Source organism: Trifolium pratense, linkage group LG2 (genome assembly GCF_020283565.1).
Source record: "Trifolium pratense cultivar HEN17-A07 linkage group LG2, ARS_RC_1.1, whole genome shotgun sequence".
Taxonomy (NCBI): domain Eukaryota; kingdom Viridiplantae; phylum Streptophyta; class Magnoliopsida; order Fabales; family Fabaceae; genus Trifolium; species Trifolium pratense.
Genome location: NC_060060.1, coordinates 33828638 through 33844185, shown reverse-complemented (window position 1 = coordinate 33844185; position 15548 = coordinate 33828638). Strand labels below are relative to the sequence as shown.

At 31.9% G+C, this 15548-nt stretch overlaps 3 protein-coding genes across 3 annotated transcripts; 2 read left to right on the top strand and 1 right to left on the bottom strand.

Annotated features, from left to right (window-relative positions):
* Nucleotides 1–1499: 1499 nt before the first annotated feature.
* LOC123904612 (FBD-associated F-box protein At5g56370-like) lies at nucleotides 1500–8545 on the bottom strand. Its single transcript, XM_045954249.1, has 3 exons — nucleotides 7775–8545; nucleotides 7534–7668; nucleotides 1500–1718 (listed from the first exon to the last, which is right to left on the bottom strand). Exons 1-3 carry the CDS (start codon nucleotides 8543–8545, stop codon nucleotides 1500–1502), a joined length of 1125 nt encoding a protein of 374 aa, XP_045810205.1.
* Nucleotides 8546–9231: 686 nt separating this feature from the next.
* LOC123904609 (protein FAR1-RELATED SEQUENCE 5-like) lies at nucleotides 9232–10119 on the top strand. Its single transcript, XM_045954248.1, has one exon. The coding sequence runs from the start codon at nucleotides 9232–9234 to the stop codon at nucleotides 10117–10119; it is 888 nt and encodes a 295-aa protein (XP_045810204.1).
* A 1106-nt stretch (nucleotides 10120–11225) lies between these two features.
* Nucleotides 11226–14385, top strand: LOC123910701 (putative receptor-like protein 8). Its single transcript, XM_045961886.1, has 7 exons — nucleotides 11226–11639; nucleotides 12264–12404; nucleotides 12510–12680; nucleotides 12813–12962; nucleotides 13588–13656; nucleotides 13759–13914; nucleotides 14152–14385. Exons 1-7 carry the CDS (start codon nucleotides 11321–11323, stop codon nucleotides 14205–14207), a joined length of 1062 nt encoding a protein of 353 aa, XP_045817842.1. The 5' UTR covers nucleotides 11226–11320; the 3' UTR covers nucleotides 14208–14385.
* The last annotated feature ends 1163 nt before the right edge of the window (nucleotides 14386–15548 follow it).

Genomic DNA, 15548 nt, shown 5'->3' with positions numbered 1-15548 from the left:
TCCATTGTAATTTAAGTAAAAAAAAAACAAAAATATAGAAAGAATATAAAATAAATACAATAAAAAGGTGATAGGCTTAAAATAACCATATTCCAAGTTTTATATTTTTCGTTGTAATTGCACAAAAAAAATAAAATGATATGCTTAAAAATAGGAATAAAACAGATTATAGATAGGAACAAAACACAAATAGTAACAATAAAACAACAAAAAAAATAAAAAAAATAATATATGAATTTATGCATAAAAATAGGACCAAAATATAACAATAAAAAAATTATAAAATTTTTTAAAATAATTTTTTAAATTCTTTAAGGGGCCGACCCAAAAGCCTGTGGGTCGGCCCATGACGGCCCATGGAAAAGCCTGGCCCGATAAGGTCCGGCCCGATAAGGCTCGCCCTCCTTTTTATGAAGCTCGGCCCGTGTAAAAGGATAGGGCTAATGGGTCGGCCCGATAGCCCGACCATTTTTTACAGCTCTAATTTATACCAAGGTGTCAAACTTTAATTTGACACCAAGCTCTGTAACCATTTTTCTTTTTTGGTCATGGACAAATATAGAAAACAATATGCTATTTAAAGAAAGATTGTGAGACAAAATCACTAAATATTTATTGCAATATATTTTAGTGATTATTTTAGGCCGTTAGATTAAATATAAAATGAATGGATGAGATTTAGTGTCAAATTAAAGTTTGACACCTACTGGAGTATAAATCTTAAACCCTCTTATTTTAAATATAAATTTAAATTATATTTAAATATAAAATCGTAAAAAAAAATATTTAGACATTATTCTCGACCGATATTTGAGTTCTTAATATATATTCTATATTTTTTTCACTTCACCCACAACAAATCATACAACATGTATACTGATAATCAGTTATATGATACTAAAATAATTAAAATAACACCCAATAATCCAATTATATTACAGTATATAACAAAGAATATTGAAAGTGAGGAAAATTATAATGTGACAAATCAAAGAATGGCATCGCTAACCAAAGATTACTGACATAGTACATTGTAAACACTATTGCAAATATGGTTCGCAGAAGCTAATGGTAGATGATGACGACTCATTAATCACTTGATTTCAATACCTAACAGATTTGATATTCTAATCCTAACCATCTGGTAACTTAACAATCTTCCTCATAAGATTGAGTTCAAGTAGATTAGACCGACAAACAAGGATTAGACCGACAAATTAAAATCAAACACAATTGTTCAAAACTAGTTAAAATCAACCATTCATATCATAAATCAATAAGACATAGAGTGAAAGTATATGATGACCAGCTTCATAGCAACAGCACATAGTTCATCAAACCACCAAATCCAACAATTGTTTGTGTGGTAGAAGCAAATAAAACAAAAGACAGAATAAAAAATACTACTACTACTTTATCATATATGTTATCAATAAATTGAAAGTTGACATGTTGTAGTTGTAGAAGCCCTTCGACACGAAAATAATTGTCTTTTTATTTCAGACCGTCCCCAGTTGCACCAGATTGTCATGGTTTTTAAAACTCTTGCATTCTTCAAAATAAATCTTGCTAACATAATGTGACATTTGTAAGCCTGCAAATGCAAAGTCCCCAATAGCGCAAGTCGTAAGGTTTAATGAAAGGCAATGTGGAACAAAGTCTGGATCTGCCCAATTTTCGTTATCATCTTTCGTGTAAGTGTGGCGATCGAGTAAGTTCTGTTAATAATACATATGAGATAAAATAATACATAAAAGTATGCTGAGAAAAGATAAATCAAATATGATTCTTAAATTTAAGAGACCTGATAAAGTTCAAGATTTTGAAGCTTAGGACAGTGTTGGAGAACTTGTACAAACTACTATATCCCAATCACAGTAGAGCACCAAATGTGTCAAATTAAGGAATGTAGGAAAATCATATACATGAGTAGTGTAATTGCCCTATATCATGTGGAAAGACAAAGTATTAGAAATTATAGCAAAATTCCCAAAAATTATTAAAATTACAAACATTTTCCATTGGCACGCATCATCATATGCATAATAATCAAACAACCTTCATAGTTGTATGTGAAGAAACTCCAAATTTGAAAGCACTTTCATCGGAAACGGGTAATGTCGGCCGTTAATATATGCTATATTCAGCTTTCTTTTTTTTCATCAATTTATATCACTTGTGATATTCAACAATTTCCTTTTTTTTTTCATCTAAAACTTTAACGTTGCTTGACCTTTCCATTCACCATAGTATTTAACAGAGGATGAAAATATTATTTCCTAGTTCTTTGAATTTGCCCGCATTAACTAGATTGTCTCTAAAAAAAACTTCTACTTTTACTCGAGTGATGATGATGATGGCGAACCGAACCCTTTTCAGTCTTGAACAAGTTGGATACTTTGATCATTGAACATTGTAGAGTTCTAACTCCACAAATTCTATGTATATCAAGTACAACCCTTGTCAATTTAACTATGCATGGATATCAGTACAATTACAAATTTAAGTTATCTACTCCGAGTCTTTGTAACTTTGCTTGAAGTGGCGGTCCAAATCAAAAATTATGTATGAGTCATTCTTATTCTATTAAGCACTTATAATTGATACCAGAAATGATGTAAAAAAAAAATGCTAAATTCCTTCTCAGTTTGGCTCCATGAGCTTGATAATATCAAATCAAAAAGGATGGAGCCAACCGAGTAGGAATATAGTATCCTTTTTGACATCATATCTGGTATCAGTTACATCAATGTATAAGTGCTTAATAGAATAAGAATGACTCGCACATAGTTTTTGATTTGGACCGCCACTAAAAACAAAGTTACAAAGACTCGGAGTAGATAACTTAAATTTGTAATTGTACCGATATCCATGCATAGTTAAATTGACAAGCGTTGTACTTGATATACATAGAATTTGTGGAGTTAAAACTCTACAATGTTCAATGATCAAAGTATCCAACTTGTTCAAGACTGAAAAGGGTACCATCATCATCATCATCATCACTCGAGTAAAAGTAGAAGTTTTTTTTAGAGACAATCTAGTTAATGCGGACAAATTCAAAAAACTGGGATTTCATCCTATGTTGAATACTATGCTGAATGGAAAGGTCAAGCGACTCGAAGTTAAAGTTTGAGATGAAAAAAAAAAAAGCAAGAAGGAAATTGTTGAATATCACAAGTGATAGAAATACGTTCATTACGTGAAACAACATGTTCTACAATACTTTTGAGTATGTCAGGCTCGACGAAATCATGGGATTCCATAAAATCAACCGTGTGGAGTGCCGCATCTGCCCAATTTTCTTGATCATCTTCTTTAATGAACTCAACATTCCGTTAGCATTGTAACTTCTGTTCATAATACAAATAAAATAGAATAAAATAATATGAAATAAAAATATGTTAAGAAAAGACAAAATTAGTATAGGAATGTAGGTAAGTCATAAGAGGGATACATATCCTACAAAAAAGACAAAAATTAATATAGAAAATTAGAGATATACTATTTGAACATCACATTCTGGGACAAAAAAAATGACATCTCTCATCTCCCTCTTTCCCCTCACAAGCATGGAAACTGAGACATGTAAAATTCACCAAAATTAAAAATACAAATGTATCAGATTGTTCATTCTCATTCATCATCATATTCATAATAATCAAACAAACCTCATAGTTGAAAAGTTGTATGCGTAGAAATTCCAAATTTAATAGCGCGATTTTCATCGAAAAAGGGCAACAACAGGCAGTAATATCTGCTATTTTCAAATTTGTTGAAGCTATAATAGTCTGGTAGGTTTTTCGGTTTCGTGTTGGTGAAGTCAAGAACAGGAACAAAACGCCATAGATGATGAGTCCATCTCTTTGAAAGAATGGTTGTAGTAAAGGCTTGTTTGGTGGGAAATGTGACAAAGGAGGGTGTCTTCTGGTAAACTACTGATCCTATCTATTGCCTCTTCTGTTGAGATGATGTCTTCTTCAGACATTCTATTTGTATGTGCCGTTTTTCACAGTGTCAATGAAGACCAAATAAGGGTTTGTGGTTTAGTAAAAAAAACAAGGGTTCATGGTTAGTATTTATATTGTGTAAAACTTTGTTAATTTGTGAGTGAAATCCAATCAAACTCTCTATGCGTATATCATGTGACCTTTTTTTATGTTGTAGTTTCTAAAAACTGTATTAAATAGTTCTTTTTTTTAAAGGGTAAATGATCATTTACCCCCCTGCAAAATAAGCAAATTTTCGTTTACCCCCCTGCACAGATTTTTTTTCTGTTTACCCCCTTGCAAAAAATAGATTCCCTCATTTCACCCCCTGGGTGTACAGCAGGACAAGTGACTATGCAAACCTGTTGACGTGGCTTGTACATGTGGAAAAAATTATTTTTATTTATTTTTTAAATTCCACGTCAGATAATATTTTTTTAAAAAAAAATAAATTTCCTACAAAATAAAAAAAATTCTGTTTTTTTTCCCCAAAATTTTTTAAAAAAATTCCTACAAAAAAAATTAATTTTTTTTTCATACAAATGATTTTAAAAAAATTTCCAACAAAAAAAAAAATTTCCTCCCAAAATAAAAAAAAAATGAATTTTCTTATTTTTCTCCCAAAATAAAGATTTACTCCGAAATAAAAATTTTAAAGATTTATTTTCAAACTTTTTGAATTAAAAAAAACATAATCTTTATTTTTTAAAAACAAAACTTTATTTTTTGTTATTCTTTTTGAATTAAAAAAAATAGAAAAAGATTTTTAAAAAAAATATAAAATAGAAAAACAAGTTTTATTGGTGTTTTCCCCTTCTATCAAAACCATTTGCCTTAAAACTAGAAAAATATAAAGAAGCAGAAGACAATAATGAAGTAGAAGATGATTTCGGCGATTGAAGAAGACGACGACAAATACAATCATGACGGTGGAAGCAAACGATTACGGCGAAGATTCTGTTTTTTTTTTTAATTCAAAAAGATTTGAAAATAAATCTTTATTTTTGGAGTAAAATAAGAAAATTCGTTTTTTATTTTATTTTAGGAAAAAAAAAACTCAATAATTTTGTACGAAAAAAAAAAGTTATTTCTAGGAAATTTTTTTAAAAATTTTGAAAGAAAAAAAAAACAAAATTCGTTTTTTAAATTTTGTATGAAATTTTTTTTTTTTTTTTGAAAAAAAAATTATCTGACGTGGATTTTAAAAATAAATATAAATGATTTTTTTCCATGTGTACCAGCCACGTCAGCAAATTTGCACAGTCACTTGTCCTACTGTACACCCAGGGGGCGAAATGAGAGAATCTATTTTTTGCAGGGGGGTAAACAGAAAAAAAATCTGTGCAAGGGGGTAAATGAAAATTTCCTTATTTTGCAGGGGGGTAAATGATCATTTACCCTTTTTTAAATAATTAACAAAGGGGATTAAGCCCGAAAAAAGAAACTACAACGAGATAAGACATCTTTTTCGTAAAAAAAAAAAAAACCGAGATAAGACCGATAAGAAACACTCACGGCATCATCATCAACAACAGTGCTAGCCATAAACCCTTCTTTGAGTATCATTTTTTTTTGTGATCTAATAAAATAATTTCAAATCTAGAGTTTATGTCGCTTTTTTTTTTTCTTTTTCAAAATTTACCCCAAAAAATATATCTCAAAAAATATAATCAAAGTTTTTTGTCCATTCAAAATAATAATACATTTTTTTATACTAAATATTATTGTGAAATTTATTTATATTTTGAATTTTCAACTTAATTATTAAATATATTAAAATTTGAATAGAAAAAACGGGAGCTTCTACGGTACATTCAAATAATTTGAATGTACCGGTACATCAAGTCAGTAAATTGATAAATTAACGATTATTTTTATGAATTAAAAAACTATTAACCGATTATTATATTTTAAAAATAATAATATCACAAGAAAAAACACAATATATTGTTTATAAGCATGATACTAATTTTTCTAATTTCTTAGAAAAAAAAATTCAATATTGACTATAATGATGAATAAAAATTCAAAAAATATCAAATTTAATATTTTTGACAATTTTGATGAATAATATTTAGTTACTATAATCATTTTAATGATAAGAAAAATGATTTCCTTTAAAAAATATTCATTTACAAATTAATTTAATTACCTGATGTACCGGTACATTAAGAATTATCACATGTACCATAAAATTTGCCTAGAAAAAACACCTTTGTTTGTACAATAAATAAATAAATAAATAAAATCTTGGTAACAGTTGTTGGAAAACTGTTTGTATTTTTTTATTTTATTATTATAATGAGGGTAGATTAAACTAGGGGCAGTAATCCCCATCATATCATCTACAATTAAGTCCTTAATTTGATCAGGACAATCTCATAAAAAAGTGATACCAACCAAAACATCCGCACACTTATTAGTTTCTCTATAAGAGTGTGAAATTTTCCAAGCTAATGACATAATACTTGAATTTTCTTCACCAAAGAATATCCCATAGCACTATGAGTTCTTCCTTCCCTAATAACTTGGACAACCGCAACCGAATCAACATTAAGCTCCACTTGACGAAATCCCATCCTTCATACATACTTCAAACCTTCCACCACACCCCATAGTTCAGCCACATAACTCACTACATGTGCCAAGGAATTTTGAGAAACCACCAATCCATTCCCTATGGTTATCACGCAATAAGCCACCACACCCGGGTATTCTCATATCTTTATAAGCACCATCGGTATTTAACTTCGTCCATCCGACATCTGGAGGCTTCCATCCAATATAGTTAATAATGCTATGCACCTGCGTAACGACATGTGAAACTAAGTAACTAACTAACACTACTTGACAGTTGGCTTGTTACACAAGCAACTGTCTTATTCCTTCACTATCAACAATGTTGGCTGTTTTCGGGATTGATCGATTTTGCTGCATTGGTCTTTTATATATCTTCAGTGTATTGATCTTGTTATGACTCTTTGTATTGCTTTTTTATATACTTTTTACATATCTTGTGCTTAGTGTAGTTGTTAACAATTTTAATCAACAAAGTTTTTCCCCAATGACAAGTTCAAACTAAATCAGTTAAATAGAAGCTAATGAAACAACAGTCATTAAGAAACTGCTACTACTTATATATCCTTATAATATATGTCATCGATAAATTGAAAATAAAAATAAAGTTGACATGTTGCAGAAGCCCTTGGACATGCAGATAATTGTCTTTCTATTTCGGACAGTTCCCTGCTGCACCAGATTGTCATGGTTTCTAAAACTCTTGCATTCTTTAAAATAAATCCTGCTAACATAATGTGACTCTGTAGGTCTGCAAATGCAAAGTCCCGAATAGTGCAAGTCGTAAGGTTTAATGAAAGGCAATCTGGAACAAAGTCTGAAACTGAATCTGCCCAATTTTCTTCATCATTTTTCCGGCAATCGAGTAAGTTCTGTTAATATACATAATACATATGAGATAAAGCAATACATAAAAGTATGCTGAGAAGAAAACATAAATCAAATATGATTCTTAAATTTAACAGACCTGATAAAGTTCAAAATTTTGAAGCTTAGGGCAGTGTTGGAGAACTTGTACAACTATATCCCAATCACATTGGAGCACCAAGTGTGTCAAATTATGGAATGTAGGAAAATCATATACGTCAGTAGTGTAAATATCCTATATCGACGTAGAAAGACAAAGTATTAGAAATTATAGCAAAATTTCCCAAAATTAAAATTACAAACATTTTCCATTGGCATGCATAATATATAATCAAACAAACCTTTGAAAGTTGTATGTGAAGAAACTTCAAATATGAAAGCAGTTTCATCGGAAAGTGGCAACCGCAGCCTTCAATATATGCTTTGTTCAACTTTGTTAAGCTTGAGCTGCTTTCAAAGTGTTCAAAATCACTTTGATTAATAGACTTGATGTATATAAAAGATATTTCTAGATTTTCAAGAACCGGACATCCATCTAGAAACAGCATAAAATCTGAATATTTATTAAAGATGATATCATTCAAATGTAAGGTTTTGAGTGAGGGAAATCTAGAAGAAGAAGGAGAAACTTCATCCATATAGATAGTTTGAAGCTTAAGAACAACTAGAGTTGTACTACTGATAATGGTAGAAGCAAATCTATAACTCAATGGAAGATGTAGACTGAGATATTGAACATTGTTACATTCAACTACATGTTTGATCCAATTGTTGATATAGGTAAGGCTAATTTGCCTATCATGTTTGTCAAGTTTAGAGTGATCGTAATGAATGCCGAGGAAGAAAGTGTGGATGGAACCAGAGGCGGCAGAGGCTTCTGGCGAGAGGAAATTGGTGTTGATAAATTGGTTGAAGCGATAATTATCTTGTTGATTATTAACTTTCGTGTCGAGGAAGTTAAGAACCGGAACAGAACGCCATAGATGAATCCATCTTTTAGAAAGAATGGATGCAATAATGGATTGTTTGGTGGGAAGAAAAGAGAGAATGTGAATCAGGATATCGTCCGGTAAACTGCTTAACCTATCTGCGGAAATTTGCTGCCCAGACATTGTATTCACCAATGGCGGCACAGCACAGCACAGCAGCCTTTGTGTTTAGAATCCTAATAGTAACCAATTGCATAAATAAGCTCCGAAATTTTTTTTTCTACCCAAACAATCTTCTATCTACCCCAACATTTTTTCTAATATTCCCATTATACCCTTATCAAATTTAAATATATTTTATTATTTTTTTACTTTATTAGTTTGTAACTTTTTTGGTAGACTGTTTGCACCCATCACCCAGTGTTCCGGTACGTTTTTTTTTTCAGGTTTGTCGAATTTACCGGAACTCTTTTTCAAAGTGTTCCGATTTGTTAAATTTCCAGTTTATTACCGGAACACTTTTCAAAATCGTTCCGGTATTACAATTTTCCAGAAACGGTTGTGTCTATACCGAACACTTATAAAAGTGTTCCGGTACACAAAAGGTGTTCCGGTATACAACAAAGCGTTCCGGTATACATAAACGTGTTTTGTTGTTTACCGGAACACTTTTCAAAGTATTCCGGTATACAAAAAAGTGTTCCGGTATACAACAAAGTGTTCTGGTATACAAAAAGTGTTCCGGTAATTACATGTGTGTTCCGGTGTGTTGAACAAGTTGTAAAAAGTGTTCCGGTACATTAAAAGTGTTTCGGTATAGCATAGCAGTTTTATTAATTTTATTTTTCTTTATTTTTTTTTAAACAGATATGGCTCAAATCGGCAATACAAGTCAAATATTAGTAGATACTACAGATGTTTTTACAACTGATCAAAAATTTGCTACACCGGATGCTGTTCTCACATGGGCTCGAGATGTTGGAGATGCCAACAAAGTCAGTATTATCATTACTCGGTCAGATAAAAAGAACGGAATAAGAGGTAGAAATGACAAGTTGGTTTTAGGTTGTGATAAAGGTGGAAAGTATGACTCTTCACAAAGTTTCACGACAACTGCATCGAAAAAATGTAACTGTCCATTTAAAATTAGATCTGCACCTTCAACAGATGGTTCAGGATGGAAAGTTCAGGTTATTCATGGAGTTCACAACCACGGGCTACCTGACCAATATCATGGTCATCCTCGCAAGGCATGTTTAACCGCTGATGAAAACAAACGTGTTCAAGATTTGACAAAGCGTAAAGTAGCACCAAGACACATTGTTTTAGATTTGAAAGATCAAAATCCAGAGTCTGTTGTTGATGCCACACTTGTATATAGGAAAAGACACATGATGCAAATACAGGAAAGAGACTCCAGAACAGAGCTGCAACACTTGCTGCAGTTGTTAGACGATGCAAAATATGTCAGCTGGAATAGAAGAAAAGATGATGGCTCCGATGTTTTGAGTGATATTTTTTGGGCGCATCCAGATTCAATCAAGTTGTTGAACTTGTTTCCCATTGTTTTGGTTATGGACTGCACATACAAAACTAATAAATATAGACAGCCACTACTTGAAATTACTGGCATAACATCAACTAACATGACATTTGTTGTTGGATTTGCTTACATGGAATCTGAGAAGACGGCCAATTATCATTGGGCGTTAGGTAAGTTGAAGGAATTGATTACTAAGCAAGATATATTTCCATAGAGTAATTTTGACTAATAGGGAGTTTGCTTTGATGAATGCAATTAAAGATATATTTCCACATACTACTAATATGCTTTGTACGTGGCACATACAAAACTAATAAATATAGACAGTCACTTTTCGTCATTAAAAAATTTGTGTTGGGGTAGATGGAAGATTGTTGGGGTAGAATTTTTTTTTTCATGAGCTCCACTTTTGAGGCCCTGGGCTGGATGCCTGATTTTCCTGGCCCAAAATCGGGACTGTTCACAATTTTTTTAAAGTATTTTAGTGGTTGAGTTGAGATTTTAAACTCACCATCTCTTTAAATGTAGGATTTAATTTAAATACACCGACGGTGTCAAATAATTTTACACCGTCAATCAATACCAACCATGTTTTCCGCCACATCACCCCACTTTCTTGATATGACATGGCAAAATGGTGGTTGTTTATTGGATGATCGTGTAAAACTATTTTACACCGTCGGTGCATATCAATTAAACTCTTAAATGTATAACTTTTAATTAATAAATAATTGTTACTAGTATTAATATTTTTTAATAGTTATTACTTTTAGTCTATGATTGGATTGGTGGTAAAGAATGAAATAGAATGGAATGAAGTGGTAACTAACTAAGTTCCATTGTTTGGATTTGCAAAAAATGAATGGAGTGGAATGGAACACAATGGAACTCATTCCATCTCATACCATCCAATCTTCTAATTTTTTTTCCCCTCCAAATTGGGGTGTATGCAATTGAATGAATATTTATAAAATATATTCAAACAATGGAATGGTATCTTTACTACATTCCGTTCCACTCAATTCCATTATGTTCCATTCCGCTCTATTCCATTTTGTACCACCAATCCAAACATAGCCTTAAGTTACTTTAATATTAATACTATGTGCAATATTGAATGGTTTAGTGGGAAAATTGTGACAGCTATTGAGATAAAGAAATTATGTGTCGATTGGTTTAGCAATCAATGGATAGAATCATAGAAATATTCAACACGGTGAGTGGTTGGGATTTGAAAAACAACCTAAGTCAATTTATGCTATATATATAATATATCCTTTCTCCAATTTATCCAATTTATTATTATTATTATTAAATTAATTAATTAACTTTACAAACAGAGTGCTAGCTTTTCAATATTTCAAAGCTAATATAAGACCATTCCCATAATAATCTTACAAAAAGTGAAGAAGAAAATGAAGAGTGTGTTCTTGTTATTTTTTGTTTTAGTTGAAGTAATATGTTGTGAAGGTTGTTGGAAGCAAGAGAGAGAAACACTTATGTCTCTTAATTCCCGTTTGGGAAATGGTCTGTCTTGGGTAGATAACACTGATTGTTGTCAATGGGTAGGAATTGAATGCAACACCACCACTGGAAGAATTGCTAAAATCACACTTCAATCCTATATTGGACCTCCATGGCATCTTAACTACTCTGATTTTCTTATCTTCAAAGATTTGAAGATTCTCGACCTTTCATCTACTCAATTATCCAATTGTACAAGAGTTGCTCAAGGTTATTTTTCTCATACAAATTTTTTTATTTTCATCATTATTCTTCGAAATTTACTAACTACATGTTGGTTCCACTTTGTAATAGAAATATTCATTCATTAGCTACTAAGTTACCATTTCTTAGAACTTAATTACAATTTATGTTATGAAGTCCCACATCGGTTACAAGATGGCCCAATACCCAACTATAAGATCCGTCGGACCATCTGTTATCAGGTTTCCGCTATTGGGCCACCCACCGTTTATATCAACGCATCAAGCTCAATAGTGCTAAGCATTGCGAGATGACCTATATGTGTGTTTTATAGGTGAGGGCAAATCATCACCTTACAAACCGGTTTTGTAAGGATGAGTTAGGCCCGATATCCAACTCTAAGAATTTCCTTTAAGATTTAGTTAGTAGGTAGTTACGGTCAAACGCTCTATGAGCTTACACCTCGTCGACAAGAAGTAAATGACTATTTACTAAGAAAAATGTTAACATCTCTTAGGAGTTAATTAAAAATGTCTATTTTACAAAGTTCACTGCAATTTTTGAAAAATTCAAACATCTCTAAAGTAGAACTGAATATATTTTGACATAGTACCAAATTGTAACCATCATTTTGATTTACATATTATGCAGGGTTGAAAAATCTGGAAGTCATAAACTTGGGTGGTAATAATTTGGATAATGCTACCACCATCCTGTCTTGTTTAGATGGACTTTCATCTCTCAAGTCTCTATCGTTGTCCGGGAACTTGTTCGATACGACTTCTTCCCAAAGTGAGACCTGATATAGTTTTATTTTTTAAAGGCAATCAATAATATGTTTTTTCTGTTTCAGAAAAGTAATTAACTAGGACTAATACATATATATTTGTACCTTAGTTTTTCAGATAGTTTTGGAGAAACTTTCATCAAAGTTGTTGCATCTTGAGGTGCTTGACATAGGTTACAACAATTTGACTAATGAAATCCTGCCATCACTTAGGGGGTTCAGATCTTTGAAGGAATTGCATATGCCTGGCATTGGATTAGACTCGGATCTTCACATTCAAGGTAGGCTATAGAGATGTAGCAAATGAATTGATCTTCTTCACATTCAGCTTATAGTTTCATTGGAGGAATGTTGATTGCTATATGCATAACACAGTATGTATATTAAGTATTAACTTAATTAATAACGTGTAGGATTATGCGCCGTGTTGAAGAATGTAGAGATACTTGACATCTCTTACAACAACTTCAATGACACTGATATTGCATCTCCTCTTAGTGAGCTTTCTTCCCTCAAGAAGTTAAATCTACAAGGGAGTGAAATTACTCAGAGATCTATTCATAGTATGTCAAACTAATTTATATTTTTAGCTTAAATGAAATTTTGTTCCATCTGTATGGTCTCATTTACAATTTTTGTCTCTCTATTACTACACCTGTGATTTATGTCTCTTAATTTTTAAAATGATTTCCTTTTTCTCCACCTATATATTTTGAGGCTTAATTTTGACAATATGACAAATGGAATGCTTATTTGACATCTAATTTGATGACCAAAATGAATTAGCAAGTGAGAATTTCACCTAGACAATATTTTACATCAAATTTAGTTGTTTTTGTGATATAGATTAATGTAAATTAATGTTTAAGATTCTACTTAGAAATTTTCATGTCATCAACCAAGATGTCACATAAATATCTCACTTTAAATAAGAGTCTTGATGCATATTTTAGCTCGACTAAAATATGGGATAACAGCCACATCAATAGAATCAAGCTACAAAATGTATAGGCAGACAAAACGTCGGTTATTTAAAACCACGGAGGATTAAAATCACGGGTTTAAAAATTGACCAAATTATTGAATGAAACTAAATAAGACGGTCAAAATTGAATTTTGAGCCTTTTTGTTTATTTTGAAAGGCATATTATGTAAGTCTAATCATGTATGTTTGTATATTATTATTAGATATATCAAAATTAAGGTCTTTGGAGATCCTTGACTTGGCTGGGAACAATTTGAACTTATGGCCTCGAGGTTTGTTGTCATCATCTGATAATTTATGGTCTCTAAGTAGTAAGTTCCTTATTCCTAGTGAATAGTATACAGATAATGACATGTTCTAAAATTTCTTATCAGAGAATCATGGATTTGCATGGCCAGCAAGTTTACAACATCTTGTGTTAAGGGCAAACAGTTTGAATAACAATATTCTTTATTCCCTAAACGGTCTTACACGTCTCGAATCTCTTGACTTAAGTATCAACAACTTGAAAGGATCACTCGATATTTGTGGTGAGTATTGCAATTTAGATTATACTACTATTTGAAATTGGTTTGATATTCTTTGTTCTTGAATGCATGTCACAATGTCTTTTGATAGTCATTTTAGTGATGATTGTGCGGTGATTAGACAAACAATTATGTAGTTAGACAAATAAAAGACAACTTGCTCTTGGAAGGAGTATAATACTTCTGATTTATCCGTTGATACTATTATTAATCTGTCTGTTATTTACTTACCTCTTGCAGGAATGTCGACTTTAACCAGCTTGAAGATTCTCGATTTTAGAAGGATAATAGACTGATCAAAATGGTTTATGTGGAATCGGAGTGACCATCTATGTCAGCCCAAACATGAGTGTAGGCTTTTCTTTTTTGTCGAAAACAAAGAACAAAAATACCAGCAATATGTATGTGGTACAAGTTGTAGGTTAAGCTTGACACTTACAACCGTGTTCAAATCCCAGATCTTAGTGTGTACTACATGAGTTTCACTCATTCGGTTTTGGAGGCCCGAGACAAATAATAAAAAAATATAATCTTTTTTTACAAATAAATCATTTATTTAAATTATAAATAGTATCAACAACATAAAAAATAATCATTTGAACTGATAATCATTTAGCAGCAATTTCTAACTTGTAAGAAGTACCAATAATAGAGATTGTTAAACATTTGCATAGATGAGATTTGAACTCATGACCTTTAGATACTGAAACCTTAACCAACACACCAACTGACATTTTTGAAATTTGTTCTCCAAAACACTACTTAACTTTCAAATCATGGACTTGAAAAAAAAAATTGAGGCCCCAATTTTTTGGACTTCAGAATCCTAAAAAACAAAGTTAATAGTAACAAAATAATAGGATGGTTTCTCTCCCAACCCCCCTCAATTCTTTTCTACCCCCTGAATTTCCGTTTTTGCCCCTGGGGGTACTGCGGTTTATACGAACCGAAATAAGCTGACATTCTGATAAATTTCGGTAACCACTTACCGAAATCTGGGACATTTCGGTTCGCAGGTACCGAAACAATTATTTCGGTAAATTTCTACCGAAAATGGCCTAATTCCAGCGACCAACGTACCGAAATCTAGGACATTTCGGTTCGCAGATACCGAACAAGCTGACGTTCGTTTTTTGTGTACCGAAAACGCTAATGTTCGGTTTGCAATTACCGAAATGGTCTAATATTTGGCTTCGGTGAATACGAACCGAAGTTTTTTGGCAAAAATGTTTCAAACCGCAAGGGGCAAACTTGGATTTTTGGAGGGTAGAAAAGAATTGAGGGGGATTGGGAGAGAAATCGTCAAATAATAGGGATGGGCATAACCGTTCAATCCATTACAACCGGCCTAAACCAAACTGATGCCCACCACTACAAAATAGGGTTGGAAGGATATTAGACCGATCAAAGTAAGTGTAGGGTTTTTTTTTTTTTTTGTCAAAAATAAAGAAAAAAAAACTTGCATTATGTATTTCTTTTTTTTGTTACATCCAGCAATGTGTATCTAACAAGTTGACACTACTAAAAAAAAAGGTTTAAGCTTGACACTCACAACTGTGTTCAAATCCGGATATGGATTAACTAAAGTTACATAAGCATTCAGTCACTGCAGCCGGCTAAGTTCAGTATCAAAGTAT

Excerpts from the sequence above, each read along its gene's own strand:
- LOC123904609 (XM_045954248.1), top strand. The coding sequence starts at position 9,232 with ATGGCTCAAATCGGCAATACAAGTCAAATATTAGTAGATACTACAGAT.
- LOC123910701 (XM_045961886.1), top strand. The coding sequence starts at position 11,321 with ATGAAGAGTGTGTTCTTGTTATTTTTTGTTTTAGTTGAAGTAATATGT. Across the intron at positions 11,640-12,263 it reads TTGTACAAGAGTTGCTCAAG|GGTTGAAAAATCTGGAAGTC; the intron begins GTTATTTTTCTC and ends CATATTATGCAG. Across the intron at positions 13,657-13,758 it reads TTTGAACTTATGGCCTCGAG|AGAATCATGGATTTGCATGG; the intron begins GTTTGTTGTCAT and ends ATTTCTTATCAG.
- LOC123904612 (XM_045954249.1), bottom strand. The coding sequence starts at position 8,545 with ATGTCTGGGCAGCAAATTTCCGCAGATAGGTTAAGCAGTTTACCGGAC. Across the intron at positions 7,669-7,774 it reads TTCACATACAACTTTCAAAG|GATATTTACACTACTGACGT; the intron begins GTTTGTTTGATT and ends ACGTCGATATAG. Across the intron at positions 1,719-7,533 it reads AAAATTTTGAACTTTATCAG|AACTTACTCGATCGCCACAC; the intron begins GTCTGTTAAATT and ends TATTATTAACAG.